The 21,344-nt window shown below is 36.7% G+C and overlaps 1 protein-coding gene across 5 annotated transcripts in view; it reads right to left on the minus strand.

Annotated features, from left to right (window-relative positions):
- MYO5A (myosin VA) overlaps positions 1 to 21,344 on the minus strand; it is a 195,362-nt gene that overhangs the window by 114,306 nt on the left and 59,712 nt on the right. For 4 of the 5 annotated variants that reach the window (XM_045529454.1, XM_045529444.1, XM_045529437.1 and 1 more), the window contains exons 1-4: positions 20,899 to 21,004; positions 10,848 to 10,958; positions 6,547 to 6,718; positions 4,479 to 4,623 (exon numbers count right to left, since the gene is read on the minus strand). In XM_045529454.1, the coding sequence (XP_045385410.1) occupies positions 4,479 to 4,623; positions 6,547 to 6,718; positions 10,848 to 10,958; positions 20,899 to 20,943 (473 nt within the window). In that variant the 5' untranslated portion in view covers positions 20,944 to 21,004. Of the gene's footprint in view, positions 1 to 4,478; positions 4,624 to 6,546; positions 6,719 to 10,847; positions 10,959 to 20,898; positions 21,005 to 21,344 lie in introns of those variants that run through there. The other variant, XM_045529431.1, reaches the window with a different exon arrangement.

The following is a 21,344-nucleotide window of genomic DNA, read 5'->3' on the forward strand; positions in this document are numbered from 1 at the left end:
AAGATGCAGAAACCAAACTACATAATGTTAATTTGAGGGAATAGACCTGTTTGAATAGGCCCAGGTATTTGAAAGTAAGAAAATTAAATGACAAAGAAGATTTTGGAGTCTCAGAGATAGATTCAAATCTCAGCTCCCAGATACCATTTATGAGCATTATAGCCTGAACAGGGTACTTTCCTGTTTCCTCACCTGTAAATCAGGGGTGATACTGTCTGCTCCCAAGAAAATAATGAGGATTAGGGGGAACATGCCTGACCCCTAATGGGCATCAAAAAGTGGTAGCTATTAATTAATATAAGTTAATCCATCTTTATATACCATATATAAAATTTTCCTTATCAGGCACCATGTATTACATCAAGCCTATTCGTATAAATAGGACATCTGGCACCACACGGCAGCTGAGTCACAGTTGCTAACAGGAGAGATTTTATAATCTATAACAGCCACCTCCCACTTGGCCAGTGAACCTCAGGACAGTGGCACATTCAGAGACCACGTAACCAAATGAAAGAAGGGGCCACTCTAAGGAAAGGCCTGCAATAAAGTCAGGAAGACTGGACGAGAAGCTAAAGTCCACGAAAAGAGAATGCACACATGACATTCTGTAATGATGATTATTATGATGATAGAACAGCTTATATTTGAATACTACTTAGTATTTTTCAAAGTGCTTTTGTGTTTATCATCTAATATAATTTGCACCTCTGAAGTAAGCAGAACAGACATTATCTTTTCTTTTTGGGGGGAAACAATAATACAGAAAGATTAGACAGCGTATCCAAGGCTGATGACTTGCATAGTAGCGCAGAGCTAGGTTGTTGCACCCCACCTCTCCCAATTTCCAGGGGAAAGTCTATACTATGCTCCTTCTGCTTTCCACATAGCTCCTTACCATGGTCTGCCATGGAAGAAAGTAGAAGAAAAATGCTGTGTCTCCATCAAACATACAGATAACAAATGCGTACCACAGAATACTGTAAATGTAAAGCTAGACCATTAGTGAAATTGTCCCATTTCACAGGTGATAAAACAGAGACCCACAGAGATCAGGAGATTTACATTTATATAGTTAGTTATTGGTAGAGACGCAACTAATACAAATTATCTTTTTCACTATATCAAGGTTAATTGCATATAACTAACTTATTTTAAGAAAACTTACAAGTGAAACTTAATACAATTGATTTACTCTACCATTCATAGTAGAGAGAAAATATAGCAACTTAAAGAAATCAATACTACCTGGTTTTAAGGAAACAAAACAAAAAATCCCTGATGTTTTAAGAAAAATAATAGTGTGACTTAGTTATTAGAGAACAGTCAGTTCTAGCATGAGAAAAGACTAGCAAGAATGTGAAACAAGAACATGAGGAGAAAAATAGACAAGGCAGTCCACTGAGTTTTTCTCCTCTGTAAGTCAACAGGACAGGTAAAATTAAGAGGCTATTCTAGGGAGGTATTTTATGAGGACATTATTTTAAATAACATGTTTAGAAAAGAGCCATGAGCCAAGAATCTTGGTTGTTGCCATTGTCATTGAACATGTATCTGCTTAGAAAGAATCACTAGTGTCAGCTGTGCTTCGAAGACAGATGTCTAAAACACCATTTCAACCTTACTTAAAGATCTAAAATAGAATTCCATCCCTCTTCCCTATCCCCCATCCCACACACATCACACCTGCTCTTCCTGCCATCCTCTCCATCTCAGTAAATGGCAACTTCAACCTTCTAGGTGCTCACACCAAATCCTTGCTGTCATCTTTTTCTCTCATACCTCACATAAGCAAGGCCTTGCCAGTTCTAGCTTAAAAATATATCCAGAATCCATCCACTTCTTACCATCTCCACTAATTTCCTCCTCTTCCTTGGATCAATGCAATAACCTCCTAACTAGTCTCCTGGCTTCTACCCTTGTCCCAGTACAGTCTGTTCTTTTTGGTTTTTTGATAACTTTATTTTTAATATAATTTCAAACTTACAGAAAATTGCAAAAATGGTAATATGAATTTCCATATATGCTGGAATGTCACCAATTGTTCAGCTTTTATCCACTTGCTTTACTAATCTCTCTGTTTCTCTTATTCTAATATTTGGTGAAACATTTGAGAGCAGGTTGCAGACATGATGACTCCTACATCTTTTAGAGTATAATTCCTAAGAACAGGGACATACTCTTACATAGCCACAGTGATCAAAATCAGCAAATGTAACATTGATATAATACCATTACCTAATCAGTCTATATTTCAGTTTTATCAATCATCCAACAATGTCATGTGACAAACTATGTTTTATTTATTTTTGTTGTTTATCATGCCTCACTTCGTGGTTAGGAATTTATGTCTATTTTGTCAGATTTGTTCATTGTTGTGTTTACCCATACACAGAACAGTGCCTGGTATTTGGATGGTGCTCAATAAATCCCTGCTGGATGAATTGAATTGTACCTTCCCTGAAGATGTGAGGGGCCTCTAGGAATGCTGGTAATGTGAAATACCAGGATTCATATCTGATAAAGATAACATCTTCATTTGGCAAGAAAAAAATAGCAAGAAATGATCATGCAGCATCAACATATGACTGTAAGCCTAAGTAGACATGGTCTACTTAACTGTTGTGGTAAACTTTACGGGTATAAATTTATTCATATAAATGACAAATATAATACCATAACTGACTGAAGTGTATTTTAAAATTGCCTAAAAGAGAAAACTAAGCAAAGGGAAAAAGACAAACAAATCTTCCGTTAATAAATCACATTGAGCGATTGAGTCACAGTGGGTAACAATGAAAGGGGTAAATAACAGGAAATTGCAGTAAATCTAAGGTCAAAAAGCCAGAAATATTCATATAAATCTAATACTATTTGTGGATTACCAGTAACAAAGATGGTAAGAGCCATGCTTTTGTATTTAAGAATAGTATTTTCCAAGGAGTCATATAATTCTCTGAGCACTACCAAATTTTCAGAGACTATTTTTAGAGTCTAGCACTCCATGTGATTTCCTCTCTGCCCAGTAGTTCTCAGGTTGTACTGAGTGGTGCCAAAGTTGTACTGCAATGCTCCAGTACTATACAAATTAAATACTGGTAATCTGTTCCAACTTAAGGAAAAAAATTATAGGTGGAAATTTCTCAATTTTAAGCTTAAAAATAACTTTTCTTAAACTTTGAACACTCATTACTATTTTATAGCAGAATTTGGCATAAATATGGCATGTTTTGTAGCATTAAACTATGTTTGGTTATTTTATATTTAATATATTAATATTTCATAGTGTCAGAAGACCATGGAATTTGAAAACTGGTCTTCCTAGTTATGTGATCTTAGAAAAATCACACCATTTCTCTGTGCTTCAGTTTTCTCATTTGTAAAATGAAGATTAATAATAATACCAACCTCTGAAAGATGCTATGAGGATAAAATTAGTTAATAAATGAAAAGCAATTAAACAATCCCCTGTACAGAGAGGGCACATAATAACTGTTAGCTGCTACTAGAAGTATTAGTGTTAATATTATTTTATTATTCAAAAGGCATAATGACTTCATGGGCTCTGTCATTGAAACAGTTCTAAAATTCTGTCACACACTGGTCCAATCATGCACACTCTTCCTGGCTGGAGAGGAGAAAATAAAAACCTCTGCTGTATTAGTTTTCTCTCTGCTTCATTAATTGCCTGAGGGTTCCCCATACCATATTTTTTTTTGTTTTTTAATTTCAGGATATTATAAGGATACAAACGTTTTGGTTACATTTTATGCCCTTCCCCTCTACAATGCACACCGTGACCATTAGTTGTGAGTTTGCCCCCCACCCCAATCCCTGGAGAATATTACTACTGTGTGAGTTCTGCTTTATAGGCTGTAGAAGTGAGTTAAACATATACTATTCTTCTTTGCATCCACAGTTTTACGTTATATCATATTATTAAGAATATAGTCTTGAAAGTACCATTTTTTCCCCATTCTCCACCCTTAAAATATTAGGGTTCCACTGTTATTATGAGATATTTTGCAGATGCTGTTCAGAATCACTGATGCCCTGTCAAATAATACTAACATTAAAATTCACAGTGTCTTTTAGATTTAATTTTCTAGAATATAAATTTTTTTCCTGCTTGGAGGCCTCTTAGTTCTAGCTTGTCACTCATTAGCTGAGTGACATGGGGCAAGTCACTTAATACCATTAAACTTTAATCCTTTCATCTGTAAAACATAACATCCTTGTCTGGTACAGGATCATGATGAGATTCCAAAGGTAGTTTTTAAAAACTACATGTCCTTTTATAAATGTGAGAGTATTTTAATATTTAATAATAATTCAGGCTGTCTGAGACAAATTGGCCAAGGCTGCTTATTTAATAATTATTTACAAGTTGCCATTCACTTTAACATATCTGTAACTTAGCAAAGAAGGAACTGTCACATGCTAAGAGCCATGAAATAACAATGCAAGTGTCCACCAACCTGGCCATTTGCTTGTACGCTTCTTCCGCTACTGCAAAGATATGTGGATCCATATCACCCATGTTCTGACCACTATATGCATTAATAATATCTTCTCCATAAATAGGTAGCTGTTCATAGGGATTTATAGCTACTAGGACTATACCTGGCAGAGTGGGATAGGTAGACAAGAAAGAAAAAGAAGTCAACGATATCCTAATAGGCATATCAAACTTGGTAAAATGAGACTCACAGTTAAAACAAAACTTCATTTCAATTTAGTTACTATTAAACTAATAAATTATTCAAAGATCAAAATGTACTATACACTTTGCCTCTGAACCCATTATACATAGTGCTAACTAAAACACCATTTAAAAACTGGACTAGGTTGTTCAAAACAATGTAGCAATTTTATAAGAACTTTAAATATTTTCATTATATTTAATCAAAAAATTCCACTTCTAAAAATTTATCCAAATGAAATAATCAAAAATTCACACAAAGGGTTTTTTTTATAAAGATATTTATCATAATGTCCTTCCTAACAGTGAAAATGGAAACAAAATATCTAATACAAGGAAGAGTAGGTGATATATTTTGTTACATCCTTATGACAGACTATTGTGTTACCACCACAAATCATGTTTTTAAAGATTACTAAATGTCATAGGAAAACATAATACAAAACTATATATAAACTTTGATTCCAATTTTATATGTACTTATACCCTCTTACACATATACATAGAAAGGATATTAGTCAACAAAATACTGGTTATTTTTCAGTGGTGAATTACATTGTAATTTTTTTTGCTTTTTTATACTTTTCTGTGTTTCCTAAAAATATTTAGGTAGGTATATATTAATTTAATTAGGTCATTCACTCAACAAATATTTATTCAGCTCCAACTATGTTTCAAGTCTTTTATAAGTGCTGGGTTTACAACAGTAAACCAAAAAAGACAAATGGAGCTTACATTCACACAACTAACAAGATAAGTAAGAAAAAAATATATATAAGTATAATCATAGGTTAAATAGTATAAGGAAAAAGGAGAATAGGGAAGGAAGATAGTAAGAAGGAGAAGGAGGTGTTTATAATTTCGATCAGACAGCCAGGCAAGATTTTACTGAGAAGGTAACATACATGCAAGAAAAAAATAAATTGGAAAAAAAAAAAAAAAAGAAAAAGAAATTAAAGAAAAATGAAAATTGAGAAAATGAAATATTCTGTTAATAGAGAAGAAGAAGAGTTAATATGAAGTATGTAAAGGATGTAAATTTTTTTAAGAAGAAAATATGGCTGCTCTTGTCCAAAACAGAAGAGTAATGAAGAAATGACAAACACTGAGTAGGGTGCGCCAAGCAAATGAACTTAAATGAAAATGAGTGGACATCCAGACCTAAGCTTTGGAGGAAAAACTGATTAGTGAAAGAAAAATAAAAAGTCAGTGAAAAAAAAAAAAAGAGCCAGAGAGGAAGGAGAAAATAAGAATAAGAACAAACTGAGAAGGAGAAAGGAACACAAACTTATATACACATGCACATGCTTCATTTCTAAAAGCAATAAAAAGCATCATGAGCTGGGCGGCTGGCAGCTAATACTGCAATGAGCAGGGGCCCAAGCAAGCAGGAACAAGCAAGACGAACTACCACAAGTCAAGTCAGTCCCGTGTTGCTAAAGTAATTGAGAAAAAGACAACACTAAACTTTCTGAACCTGCTCCTAAGGAAAGTCCTTGGACATCTACTCTTCATCTAGTGGTTTTTATAAGGTATGAAAATAATTGGTGAATTTAGTACTAAATCTGACATATGACTTCTGTGGGAGAAAAAAAATCCAAAAATAGGCCCAGTTCTTTTTATTTTGAGCAAAATTATGTAAGTTCACAAGTGAGTGTATTCAGCATAAAATGGCAGCTTGGCTAGTCAATAGTGGTAAATCTTTTTGATAACTCTGAAGTAATTTTGTCTCTAAGAGAAAATTCAACCACAGCCTACTTTTCCCACGCACAATATTTACATGGCTATGTATGTTCATTAGAGGAAAGAGTTCACAGTCCACTCGGAAAGCAAAGTATACTTACCACAATATGTATAAATAAGTTTGGAATCAATAAAGCGGACTCTGAGATTATGGAGCACAGCAGGCTCATGAAGATAGCTAAGGGCTGTGAGGTCATTTTCACCAACAAGTATGTCAGGGTTTCGTAAGTGAGGCAGCTCCTTGGTCTTTGGATCTAGACGGTATTCCAAATCCTGAAAATGCATAAAATACAGCATCTAGATGAATCATGGCAAGGAACATGAAACAGGCCCACACACTTTGCTTATTTCCTATTCCCGATTTGCTTCTCAGCTATTACATGTGTTCTTTTGCTAGCACATTCCAATATCACAGAAACTGATGAAAATGTAAACAATATGGAGAGCCTTCTTTTTCATTAGACATATTAACAAATTTTGCTAATATAGTTTGAGAAGTCACAGCCTAGACTTTTTTTGTCCAGTTATTTGATTACAGGTTTTTAATCTTTAAATGAGCTTCCCCCTCCACCTCTTTTTACCTATGATAAGTAACAGACAATATAAAAGAGTGGTCAAGAACTTGGCTCTAGGGTCCAATCAACTTGGGTTCAAATGCTAACACTGGTACTTATTTTTATGTGGTTTTGTATATGTTATTTAACCCAAATCCCTCATTCGTAAAATGGGTTCTCAGGTTTGTGGTAAAAATTAAATGATGCAATGCCTCGCATGTGGTAACTAGTTAGAAACTCCTGAACCATGAGAGACCAAAGAATCCCCTGAAATTATGTGTAACACTTTGTGTATACACATGTGTATATAAATGTGCATATATGTATATACATGTATATATGTATACTTTTGGGGGAAAGACAGTTCATAGTTTTCATTAGGTTTTAACAAGGCGCCTAGTCCCAAAAGTTAAGAAGTACTATTCACTTTAAAGTCACGAAGAGTATGGCTTTATGGCAAAGTCAAACATGGAAATTGTCACTCAACTATGTATTGAGGGCAAATAACATAAGACAAGTGAAAAGGAAAAAAATGCAATTTAATTGTAAAGAAAGACAAAATGGTTTGTAAAAAGACAGTTTTGTTAATATTAAAGATACATACAGGGGTCAAATATTCAAGTAGATTTGAATGAATTATGCTAAAGGAGAGAAAAATTTACAATCTGCCCCACAGCATTTCTCTCTGACTGTTTCTTTGGATATAATGTCCTTCCCCGTGGCTGACCAGTCCTTGCATTGGCCCTGTCAATACACAACTGCCTGTTCCCTTGCTGCCCCCAGCTGAGTGCTTTATATTTTCCGCACTAAATTCTCCTTTTCTACTCATCTACTAATACAATGTTTATCCCCTAATAACATGAAAACATAGTGTTAGGTCTGAACAACAGTGAGCCCCAGGGGACATGGAATCTTTAGAAATGTCCAAAATCTTCATGGCTTAATTAGTAATGTAGTTCATCATGGGGTGTTAACCAGAAGACTCTAGAATGGCAGAAAGCCAACCCAGAATTCTCTTCCTAGTCTTCATTAGTAGATGGGGTTGTTAGGTGGTGAATGTGGGAAGGAGTTGGAATTGAGATATTAGAGGAGACACTATTATAAAATGTGGGAAGATCATCTAGAACATGTTCTAGAAACATTCCAAGAAATTTCCTTCTTGGAATTAGGCTTAAAATGGATATAACTTGCTCCTCTGAAATCACTGGAAATCATCAAATAAATGTACTCTTCTAATATTACAAAAGCCATGTTTTCCCTATTTTATTCTAGAACCCTAAGTGACTATAGCTCCTAAAAGGAGAATGATTATTGGATACTTGGTGAATTTTATAATATTTATTCTTCTTGTTTATCTTCTACTCCTAGACTTTTATAAAATATATCATTCTATTTCTGGATTTTTTAAGAATTAAGGATTAATAAAATTAAATATCAACATTGTACTTTGGTCAGTGAATTTGTTTCTCATGGGGTATAGACTAGCAATTCTAAAATAACTTTACATGTATGACACATAAGTAATATATTGCAGATAACAAAGGCCAAAGAAAGAAGTCATAGTATAAATAAGCAAAGGGAGAACAATAGAATAAACCCTGTGGCATTGGACTGGAGAAAAAGGAATCACTATTAAATCATGGTTTTAAAAATATATAGATACACATAGACATAGAAATAAGTATAGATGGGTATATACACATTAGCATAGTATGCATACATATCAGGAACCACATATACATATATTTTTTTCTAGCTCTGTATGCTAAGAGAGCCTAGAAGCAGCTCCGTTCCAATAGCAATGAGCACACCTAGTGCTCAGATTTGGGTTGCCAAATACCATCCTCCAATAAAATGTACCAGAGTGGGGATAGGGAAAACATAAGATAAGTATCTTATGATATCAGAAAGTAAGGAAGTGCTGTATTAAAAAAGGAAAAGAATAAAAGAAAAGGATGGGGGCCTGTCAAAAAGGCAAAGGAACTAATCTAAGAGAGCTCTCAATGACCAAAGCTGGAATAATTTGAGTAATAAAATAAATAATGATAGTAGTTAAGAATAAAAGAAATACCCATGAGCCCATAATAAAATAAATTACTGAACCAATAAATAAATGGTGGAGGAAGTAACATACTTCCATATAAGAATTCCAATTAATAAATGTAGAAGGGGGGAATGAGGGATAAAAAAAATTACCTATGGGGTAAAATGTATACTGTTTGGGTAGTGGGTACACCAAAGCCCAGACTCCACCACTCTACAATATACACATGTAACAGAATTCAACTTGTATCCCTTGAATCTATTAAAATTTAAAATAAATAAATGAATGGATGAATGACTGTAGAAGGAAGTAAGGAAATGGAGAATCATCATTAGAATACCACAGTGATCAAGACCCAGCAATGAACACTAAGATTAGCGGGCAAAGTTTAAGGAGAAACAGGATACATACATGCCTCAAAATATCTCCCCTCCAAACAGTGACATTCATTAATTACAAAGGGAAAAACAGTAACTTTACAATGTATAACATGGCAGACATCACTTTAACCAGTGATCATGGTTAATATGACCAGTAATGACACATAATGACATCACAGACCCTTTGATATGATGTACTGAGATGATCACATCATTTCTATGGCACTCTTCCCAAAAAGTGATAACTTTAACCTAACCATGAGGAAACAGCTGCTGGGACTTTCTACAAAATACTTGAACAGTACTTTTCAAAATTGCCATGGTTATGAAAGACAAAGAAAGATTGAGAAACTGCCACAAATTGGAGGAGACTAAGGAGATAAGACAATTAAAATGTAACCTGTGACCCAAGATTGAAACAAAAAGAGGCATTAGTAGAAAAACTGGTGAAATCCTAATCGTCTGTAGTTCATTAATTGTCTTATACTAATGGTAATGTCCTATTTTGATTATTCTATATTGGTTGCATAATAGGTTAAAATTAGGAGAAGCTGGGTAAATGGTATATGGGAACTCTATTACCTTTGCAACTCTGTTGTAAGTCTAAAACTATTGCAAAATAGTTTCTGAAAACTAAGCATGGCTATCTGTCAGATGTATATCTTGAAACCATTCACTTTTTAGACCATCTGCAAAAATCTAACTGGTCAAATAGAACAAGCACTTACCTGAGAGTCAGAAACTCTACATTCAAATCCCACTTCAAATTCCAAAGGTCACTTCCTGGCTGCATGACCTTGGGCAAAACTACTTAATGTCTCTGAGCCTTGGCTTCCTTATTTGGAAAACAGTGATTATTTTCTCAACATGAGAAAATACAGTCCTAAGTGCCTAATGTTGTGCCTAACACAGAGCAGATGACCAATAAATGTTGAATAAGTTAATTCCTTAGTTTGGCATTCAAAGCCCTCCTAATTTGGCCTAATTCTTCCCTGCCTATTTCCCAACCAGTCTCCTCCCCTCAGTTTTGCTCTCCTGAAATCCATCCTCCGTGCTGCTACCAATGAATCTTTAAAACCTGCATCATTCCTCTTTTTAAAAACAGTATAACTCCCCTTAGTACACCAGATAAGTCCAAGAGTTTTATCATTAGATGTGAATCTAAACCTGATTCTAAACCATAATAAATTCATAGGCCAAAATAAAAGATTTTTAAAGTATCTGCTAATTTCACTAATCTATGTCACTGATAATTCTATTAGGACAGAAATTGAGTTTGCCATTTTTATCAATTTAGTAAGTAAAAATTTTAGATTAGTTCAAAATTTAACTTCTAATTAGGCTTCAGTAAGTCAAAGTAAACTTACACTTTTGAACTCCCTTCACCTTAGGCCAATGACAATAAATGAAAGTGAAATTCTTACTTTTCCTTCCTCAAGGTGAAGCAGGAGGACTTTATCTCCTGGTTTATAATCTTTAAGCAGTTCTGCTGACTTCCAAACTTCCTCAGGATCAGGTATCCAAACCCTGGCAAACTGCAAGACAAAAAGAAAAAAATTCAAACTAGCAAATTAATTATTTTACAATGATATATAAAACATATTATAACCTTATTTATAATTAAATAATTTATGAAGAAAAATCTAGACCAATCTGAAATTTACTTTTTAAAATAGTACATGAAAAGTATTTTAGCCCCAGTAGCACCATCATTCCCAAATTATATAAAAAGTGTGTTCTGAAAAAATAGCTACAATTAAAGCTTGACTTTGCTTTACATAATAAATGCCACCTGAAAATATAATTTTAGGTAAAAGTATACATATAAATTCTATCTTTGAAGCTCCAGTATAGTGGCTCTGTCAGTTTCAGCAGCACAGCCATCTTTTCATGTCAGGATTTATAATTTATTTAAATTTTTTATTGTAGTTTTTATCCTGTGCTCTGCAAAGCTTTGTTGCTTTCTCAGATATCCCTCAGGAACCATTATGATAGGGAGAGGAGTAAGCTTGTGGCTTAGAGCCAGAGCTGTTTTACGTAGTAGGTGTCTGGAATTTTCTTCGAAGAAGGGGTTCCGCTGATAATCAAAAATGGAAAAAACACTGCTGTTTAGAATTTGGCTTCCATTATTCTATAAAGATGAGTAGCAAATGGTAAAAATGGTACATCTGGCCAGCAATAAGCTTGGCTCCTATGGCCTCAATATCATGAAAGAAGCATGGTAATCCTCAGGGATTCCTAAAGCAGCATATCTTTAGCCTCAACTAGATATTCTCTGGACTTAAGCCAGATGATTAAGCGGTCAATTTTGAAGAAAACGAACAAAATATGTTAACTTGCATGAATCCTTCAAATAGCACATCGAAGAAGTGTTTTATGATTGCTTGGACTCTCCGGGAAGAAATCTCCCTTCAAAACATGTACAGTAAACGTTAATGCCCATTTTCATGAACAAGTCACATATGAGAACAGGATATCCTAGATTCAGTTGGCAAAGGGAAGACATAATCACAGCTGGTATGGGCCAGATTGAACCAGGCCTATCGCCTGTATTTGTATCCTCATTTCATGTACATTCACCTCTAGATTTCATTTTTAATAATGACTAGGGTACTAATTTACTTGGAGCGACAAGTTTAAGTAACATTTGGATTTGAGTATTTTAAATATGGGGCTACTTCTGCTGAACTGTGATAATATAACGGATATTCTAAGCACTGGGCACAAAGAAGTTCTGGAAACTTGTAACAAGGCCATTCCCAAATAAAAGAGAAATTTATATGATCTAGTGATGGACTTATAGATGACAGAAAGAGAACAAAAAGAAAGTGGGTGAAGAAAAGTAGAAGAAGATCTGATATTCAAGAGAATTTAAATTAAATGTCTCCTATAAGAAAAACATGTCAGCATGCAACTGCCTGAATAGTATGTTAACCTCTTTACTGACAAAGATTTTCAAGTATTCCTATTGGGAAGCTGCTACAGTATAGCATGAAAGTTTCCAAACTACCGGATTTCTTTTTTTTTATTTTTATTTTTATTTTTTTTTTGAGACAGAGTCTCACTTTGTTGCCCAGGCTAGAGTGAGTGCCGTGGCGTCAGCCTAGCTCACAGCAACCTCACACTCCTGGGCTTAAGGGATCCTACTGCCTCAGCCTCCCGAGTAGCTGGGACTACAGGCATGTGCCACCATGCCCAGCTAATTTTTTTTTTGCTATATATATTTTTAGTTGGCCAGATAATTTCTTTCTATTTTTAGTAGAGACGGGGTCTCACTCAGGCTGGTCTGGAACTCCTGACCTCGAGCGATCCACCCGCCTCGGCCTCCCAGAGTGCTAGGATTACAGGCGTGAGACACCACGCCCGGCCCAGACTACCGGATTTCAAAAAAAAAAGTTTGAGGACTGACATGGGGTTATTGACTTTCAGTTTTGTCAAATAAGACTATAAAACCGGTAAGTTTTAACAGTACTTACAAACAAGTAAAGGGAAGCAAATGACCTCATGCTCACCAGAGGTAAGATATTTAAGTACCAATCTACAACATAGTATCACCATCATTTTATATAATAAAATAGTGGGAAAATAGCAATTATAGTAAATTACAAACCTCTTACTATGGTCTACAAGGGACCTCATGACTTGTCCTTTCCTACCCCTATCTACCTTTTTTTTCTTTTCTTTTTTTTTTTTTTTTTGAGAACATGCTGTTTTTTTGAGATCTTGCTGGTAGAGTGCAGTGGCATCATCACAGCTCACTGCAACCTCAAACTCCTAGGCTCAAGTGATCCTCCTGTCTCAGACTCCCAAGTAGTTGGGACTACAGGCACACACCACCACACACAGCTAATTTTTCTATTTTTTAGTAGAGACAGAGTCTTGTTCTTGCTCAGGCTGGTTTCAAATTCCTGAACTCAAGCAAGCCTCCCGCCTTGGCCTCTCAGAGTGCTAGGAATACAGACGTGAGCCACTGCGCATGGCCCTTATCTACCTTTTTATTCAGAAACACAGTCTTGTTCATGTTTCTAGAGCCTTTGCTAATCCCTCTGTAATATAATGTGCGTCTCCCAGATTTTCGTATGCCTGCTTCTTTCTCATTATTTAGAATTTAGCACAAATGAAAACCTCTTCAGAGAGGCTTTCCCAGATCCTTCTAGCTGAAATCACCCTCAACTACCACTACCATTCTCTATTTTCTTTAGACCTCTTATTACTATCTGAAATTACTTACTGTTATGCTATTGTTTGTTTACTTATTTATTGTCTCTCTTCCCTCATTAGAACATAAGCTCCATGTATGTGTTTGTTGTTCAACACTAAATCCAGTACTTGACATACAGGGGGCACTTAGTAAGAATTTATTGAAAGAATCTCTGAATAAAAGGTTTCCCCTTAAATTGAATATAAGCAGTATGATTGAAAATTCACCTGTTATAGTTTTCTTTTATTATTACAGACATATACAATCTTTTTATCTGAACAGTTTGCAGAGGAAAGAATATTGAACTAGGCTATGGGTTTGTTTTTTTAATTTTAAAACATTAAGGTGGTACAAGTGTTTTTGTTAAATGGATATATTGTGTAATGCTTAAGTCAAGGCTTTCACCAGAAGAGTGCTCATTGGACCCGATAGGTAAGTTTTTATCCCTCACTCTCTCCCATACTCTCCTCTTCTTGGTTTCCAGTGTCCTTTACATCTCTTTGTGCCCATGTGTGCCCATTGTTTAGTTCCCAATTATTAGACAGTACATGTGGTGTTTGTTTTTCCATTCCTGAGATACTTCACTTAGGATAACAGTCTCCAGTTCCATCCAAGTTGCTGCAAAAGACATTATTTCATTTCTTTTTATAGCTGAATAGTACTCCATGGTATATATATACCACATCTTCTTGATTCACTCGAGAATTGTTGTGTACTTAGGTTGAGTCCACATCTTTGCAATTGAAAACTGTGGCGTAATAAACATTCAAGTGCAGGTATCTTTTTGATAAAATGGCTTCTTTTCCTTTGGGTAGATACCCAGCAGAAGGACTGCGAGATCAAATGGTAAGTCTATGTTTATTTCTTTGAGAAATCTCCATATTGTTTACCGTAGAGGTCATACTAATTTGCAGTCCCAACAACAGTGTATAAATGTTCCTTCCTCTGCATCCATACCAGCATCTATTATCTTTTGACTTATTAATAATGGCCATTCTGACAAGGGTAAGGTGGTATCTCATTATGGTTTTAGTTTGCATTTTCCTGATGATTAGTGATATTGAGGATTTTTTCAGATGTTTGTTGGCCACTTGTCTATCTTCTTTGGAAAAACTTCTGTTCATGTCTTTTGCCCACTTTTTAAAAGGTTGTTCGTTTTATTCTTACTGATTTGCTTGAGTTCTTTATAGATTCTGGATATTAGCCCTTTATTGGATGTATAGTTTGTAAATATTTTCTCCCATTCTGTAGGTTGCCTATTTACTTTGATTATTTCCTTCACTATGCAGAAGGTTTTTTTTTTTTTTTGAGACGGAGTCTCTGTTGCCTGGGCTACAGTGCTGAGGTGTCAGCCTACCTCACAGCAACCTCAAACTCCTGGGCTCAAGAAATCCTTCTGCCTCATCCTCCAGATTAGCTGGGACTACAGGCATGGACCACTATGCCAGGCTAATTTTTTCTATACATTTTTAGTTGTCCAGTTAATTTCTTTTTTTTTTTTTTTTTGAGACAGAGTCTCGCTCTGTTGCCCCGGCTAGAGTGAGTGCCGTGGCGTCAGCCTAGCTCACAGCAACCTCAAACTCCTGGGCTTAAGCAATCCTACTGCCTCAGCCTCCTGAGTAACTGGGACTACAGGCATGCGACACCATGCCCAGCTAATTTTTTCTATATATATTATTAGTTGGCCAGATAATTTCTTTCTATTTTTAGTAGAGACGGGGTCTCACTCTGGCTCAGGCTGGTCCCAAACTCCTGACCTCAAGCGATCCACCCGCCTCGGCCTCCCAGAGTGCTAGGATTACAGGCATGAGCCATTGCGCCCAGCCTAATTTCTATTTTTAGTGAAGACGGGGTCTCACTCTTGCTCAGGCTGGTCTCGAACTCCTGAGCTCAAACAATCCTTGGCCTTCCAAAGTGCTAGCATTATAGGAATGAGCCATCATGCCTGGCAGCAGAAGCTTTTTAATTTAATTAAGTCTCATTTATTTATTTCTGTTGTTGTAGTATTTGCCTTTCGGGTCTTGGTCATAAATTCTTTGCCTAGGCTGATGTCTATCAGAGTTTTTCTTATATTTTCTTCTACAATTTTTATGGTTCATGTCTTACATTTAAGTTTTTATCCATCTTGAATTAATTTTTGAATATAACGAGAGATAGGGGTCCTGTTTCATTCTTTTGCATATGGCTAACCAGTTTTCCCAACACCATTTTTATTGAATAGGGATTCCTTTTCCCAGCTCATGTTGTCTGCTTTGTTGAAAATCAGTTTGTTGTAGGTAGATGGTTTTATTTTTGGGTTCTTTATTCTGTTCTGTTGATCTATGTCTCCACTTTTATACCAGTACCACATTGTTTTGGTTACTATAGCCCTGTAGTATAATCTGAAATCAGATAATGTGATGCCTCCAGATTTATTCCTTTTACTTATGTTGCTTTGGCTATCTGGGCTCTTTCTGGTTCTAAATGGAGCATAGAATTATTTTTTCTAGAAAAATACCAACATCTGAAATACGATGTTGGTATTTTCCTGGAGATTGCACTGAATCTGTAAATCACTTTGGGCAGTATGGACATTTTAATGATGTTGATTCTACCCATCCATGAGCATGAGACATTTTTTTCATTTGTTTGTGTTATCTATGATTTCTTTCGTCAGTGTTTTGTAGTTCTCCTTGTAGTTCTCTTTTAACTCCTTGATTAAGGATATTCCTAGGTATTTTATTTCCTTTGGTAGCTATTGTAAATGGTATGGAGATCTTGACTTGACTCTGAGCTTGACTTTTATTAGTGTATAGAAATGCTACTGATTTGTGTACATTGATTTTACAACTTGAGACTTTCCTGAATTTATTTATTGATTCTAGGAGTCTTTTGGTGGAGTCTTTAGGGTTTTCTAGATATAAGATCATATTGTCAGAAAACAGGAATAGTTTGATCTCCTCTTTCCCAATTTGGATACCCTTTACTTCCTTCTCTTGCCAGATTGGTCTGGCTAGGACTTCCAGTACTATGTTAAATAGAAGTGGTGACAGCGGGCATCCTTATCTTGTTGCAGTTCTTAGGGGCAATGCTTTCAACTTTTCCCTATTCAGTATGATGTTGGCTGTGAGTATGTCATAATATGGTTTGTATAATTTGGAGGTATGTTCCTTTTATGCCTAGTTTCTTGAGGGTTTTTATCATGAAAGGGTACTGGATTTTATTGAGTTTTTTGTGCATCTACTGAGATGATCATATGGTCTTTGTTTTTGCTTCTGTTTATGTGGTGAATCACATTTATTGATTTTCATAAGTTAGACCACTCTTGCATCCCTGGGATGAAACCCACTTAATCATGGTGAATTACTTTTTTGATGTGCTGTTGAATTCAGTTTGCTAGTATTTTGTTGAGGATTTCTGCATCTATATTCATAAGGGATATTAGTCCGTAGTTTTCTTTTTTTGTTGCATCCTTTCCTGGCTTTGGTATCAAGGTGATACTGGCTTCTTAGAATGGATTGAGGAAGATACCCTCCATCTTGATGTTATGGAATAATTTCAGTAGGATAGGCACCTGTTTTTTGTAGGTCTGGTAGAATTTGACTGTGAATTCATCTGGTCCAGGGCTTTTATTTGTTGGGAGATTTGCTTCAATCTTGCTCCTCATAATTGGTCTACCAGGATTTCTATTTCTTCCTGATTCAGGCTTGGCAGGTTGTGTTTCCAGAAATTTATCCATTTCCTCTACATTTTCTAGTTTGTGTGCATAGAAGTTTTCATAGTCTTCACAGATAACATTTGGTATTTCTGGGGTATCAGTTGTAATGTCTCCTTTTTCATTTCTGATTGAGCTTATTTGAGTCTTCTCTCTTTTATTTCTGGTTAATCTGGCTAGAGGTCTATCAATTTTATGTATCTTTTCAAAGAAACAACTTTCTGTTTCATTGATCCTTTGTATTATTTTTTTGGCTTCCATTTTGTTTAGTTGTGTTTGGAGCTTTGTTATTTCTTTTCTTCTGCTGGCTTTGGGTTTGGTTTATTCTTCTTTTTCTAGTTCCTTGAGATGTGCCATTAGGTTGTTAATTTGTGAACTTTCTATCTTTTTGATGTAGGCATTTAAGACTATGAACTTTCCCCTTAGGACTGCTTTTGCTGTATCCCATAGATGTTGATAGTTTGTGTTCCCTTTGTCATTCAGTTTGAGGAATTACTTGATTTACATCTTAATTTCATTACTCACCCAAGGGTCATTCAGTAGCAGGTTGTTTAACTTCTAAGACTTTGTGTAGATTTGAGTGTTTCTCTTGGAATTGATTTCTACTTTTATTCCACTGTGGTCTGATGAGATACATGGTATGATTTTGGTTTTTGTAAATTTGCTGAGACTTGTTTGGTGGCCTAAAATATGATCAATCTTGGAGAATGTACCAAGTGCTGATGAGAAGAATGTATATTTAGTAGTTTTTTGGGTAGAATGTTCTGTAAATGTCTGGTAGGTCCATTTGTTCTAGAGTCCCCTTTTTCATTGTTTCTTTACTGATTTTCTGCTTTAACAATCTGTTCAGCTCTGTCTGTAGGGTGTTGAAGTTCCCAGTAATTACAATGCTACCATGATGTCTTTGCTTAAATCTAGCAGAATTTGTTTTATGAATCTGGGAGCTCCTGTGTTAGGTGCATATATGTTTATGATTGTTATGTTTTCTTGTTGAATTTTTCCCTTTACAATTATATAATGACCGCCTTTGTCTTTTTTACCATTGTTGATTTAAAGTCTATTTTATCTGATATGAGAATGGCTACACCTGCTCATGTTTGGTTTCCATTTGTGTGGAATATTTTTCCATCCCTTTACGTTGAGTCTGTGCGAGTCCTTATGAGTTATATGTGTTTCTTGGAGATAGCACATACTTGGGGTGTGTTTTTCATCCTTTCAGCCAGTCTATGTCTTTTAAGTGGGGCGTTAATACTGTTCACATTCAGTGTTATTATTGATAAGTACAATACTGTTCTGTTCATCACATTAGATAATACCTTGTTTTGATTTCCCTCTTGTGCTTGTGTTTTATAAGACAAAGAAAATTAAAGTGAGCTTTAACTTTTGGGTGTTTTTTACATTGGTGGGTATCCATTGTGCTGATATCTTTGCATAAGCAGTTCTGAGTATTTCCTGTAGGACAGATCTGGGTGTGACAAATTCCTTCAGTGGTTGCTTGTCTGGAAAAGTCTTTATTTCTCCATCATTTATGAAACTTAGTTTTGCAGGATTCAGAATTCTTGGCTGGCAGTTGTTCTGTTTAAGAAGACTAAAAGTGGGGATCCAATCTCTCTGGCTTCTAAGGTCTCTGCTGAGAAGTCTGCTGCTAGCCTAATGGATTTTCCTTTGTAGGTTAGTTGTTGCTTTCATCTTGCTGCTTGTAGAATTTTCTCCTTCATTTTGACTTTGACCAAGTTGATGACTATGTGTCTTGGAAATGTCTTATTTGCTATGAATCTTCCTGATGTTCGATAACCATCTTGTATCTGGATATTTGAATCTCTGGAAATACCAGGGAAGTTTTCCTCAATAATTCTCCCAAATATATTTTCAATGCTTTTTGCTTTTTCTTCTTCTCCTTCAGTAATATCTATAATTTGTATATTGGTTCACTTCACATAGTCTCATATTTCTCTGAGTGATTGTTCATTCTTATTCTGCATCTTTGAATGATTGGGTTAGTTCAAGAGCCTTGTCTTCAAGTTCTGAGATTCTTTCTTCTGCTTGGTCTAGTCTGCTGCTGAAGCCTTCTGCTGTATTTTGAAACTCTCTAAATGACTCATTCATTTCTTTAAGTTCTGTTATAGCCTTTATTATGTTGTCTAGTTGTTTAGAGACTTTTTCATTTTTTTCATTGATATCTTGGAATATTTTTTTGGCTTCTTTGTGTTGATTTTCAAGTTTCTCTTCAATCCCATTCATCTTATTTGCCATTCATATTCTGAATTCCATTTATGACATTTCAGCAATTTCCTTTTGGTTGGGGTGCATAGCTGTAGATCCACTGTGATCCCTTGGGGGTGTCGAACTAGCTTGTTTTTTCGTGTTACCAGAGTTCTTTTGCTGGTTTCTTCTCATCTGAAACCTCGTCTCCCAGCTCAGGGCAGACAGGCTTGCAGTGTACCTGTTCTCCATTGCTGGGAACTCTTCTACTCTACAATTCAAATGAGAAGGAGAGGTCTCTAGATGGCACATTTGTGACATCCTCTAGAACACACAGCAGGGAGAGGGGCAGATACACTGAGATCCTGCAATATAGCTCTCCTGTGTTGTCCTGTTCCCTTGTGATTGTCACAGTCCAAGCCATGCTGTATGATCTTTCTGTAGAGTGGTGGGTTGTTCCCCAGGTGGCTGTTGGAAGCTCGGGTTAGAGGCTGGCAAGTCCCTGTCCATGGAAGCTGGTACTGCAGGAGACTGCTCTGCCTAGGTCTCCCCTCCGGCAGTGAGAGTGGCAGCTGAATGAGGCTAACTAGGCAGTGGTTGTGGGTGTCAGGGCTGCAGGCATTCACTCCAATCAGGTCCAAGGGCAATGGCAGCTTGAGGCTAGCAGGTCCCTGGTGGAGCGACCACTGGGACAGGTCCCAACTGGCAACCAAAGGGAGTCAGGGTGGCGGGGCCACACCTTTTGGCAATAGCACTAGAGCCTCAGGGGCAGAGCCTCAGAGCCTAACAGTAGTAGGGGAGCCTCAGAGCCAGGGCTGCAGGGCCAAGGAGCAGTGTGAGAACCATGGGGGCAGAACTGTGGGGCTGGGAGGCAGCTTGGGGTCTTGGGAATGGGGCCACAGGGCCAGGCCACTGGATAGCCAGGGTTCTCCTCCTGCAAGGTCCTGTACCGGCAATCATCATAGGGCTTTTCAGGTGGCATCTGTAGGGCTTGTTCTGCTCAGATCCCCTGTGAGGAAGAAGGGTGCTCGGCTCCCAGTCATGGAGTATACAAGAGTATCTGCTTTCCCTGCTCCCTCCCTGGCCCAGCTGGCGTGATGCAGAGGCAGCTGTGGCAAAGCAGAGCCTGTAAAGACCTGGGGCTCTAGACTTGAGAGCTCAGAATGGCATTAGTTGCAGTAACCAGGAATGGGAGCCACCAGGTCCCTGCTGTGCTCACTCTCTGATATAATGTTATTGCACAAACTCCAGCTAGCTCCCTGATCAGTCTGGTGGTCTGTGGTGGTGTTGGGGGCCCCCTCAGAGCTCAGGCCACAGTGCCCATGGGGGAAGCATGGAGCCCCAGGGCTCTTTCCTCCTGTCCTTCCCCAAGGGGTACCTTCTGATTTTGCTGAGAAGATTGCCTTGTCACCTTCTCCTTCATTCTGAATGTCTTCTGTCACTTCTTCGATGATTCATAGTGTTCTCTACAAGAAGGCCCGTCTACAGGTAGGAATCCACCTGCAACTTTCAATCCTCTCCTTGAGAGCAGTGTGGGTGGGCTGTTTCTAGTCCACCATCTTGCTGCTCCCCCAAGGCTACAGGTTCTAATCCAAGACTGCCATGTTGGCCTTTGCCTTTACTTCAGGAACTGTAAAATGGGGATCAATCTCAAAGGGTTATACACATAGAAACTTCATGAAAGGCATAAACCAATGCATGAATACAGGGTGGGATTGTTACTGAGTATTTTTTCCATAGGAAGTGATTCCTAATGTCATACATCAAATATGTTACTGAAATTTGTTTTATAATTTTTCCCCCAGTACACAGTATATAACCTGA

The sequence above is a fragment of the Lemur catta genome, chromosome 1 (genome assembly GCF_020740605.2).
Source record: "Lemur catta isolate mLemCat1 chromosome 1, mLemCat1.pri, whole genome shotgun sequence".
In the NCBI taxonomy this organism is placed as follows: Eukaryota; Metazoa; Chordata; class Mammalia; order Primates; family Lemuridae; genus Lemur; species Lemur catta.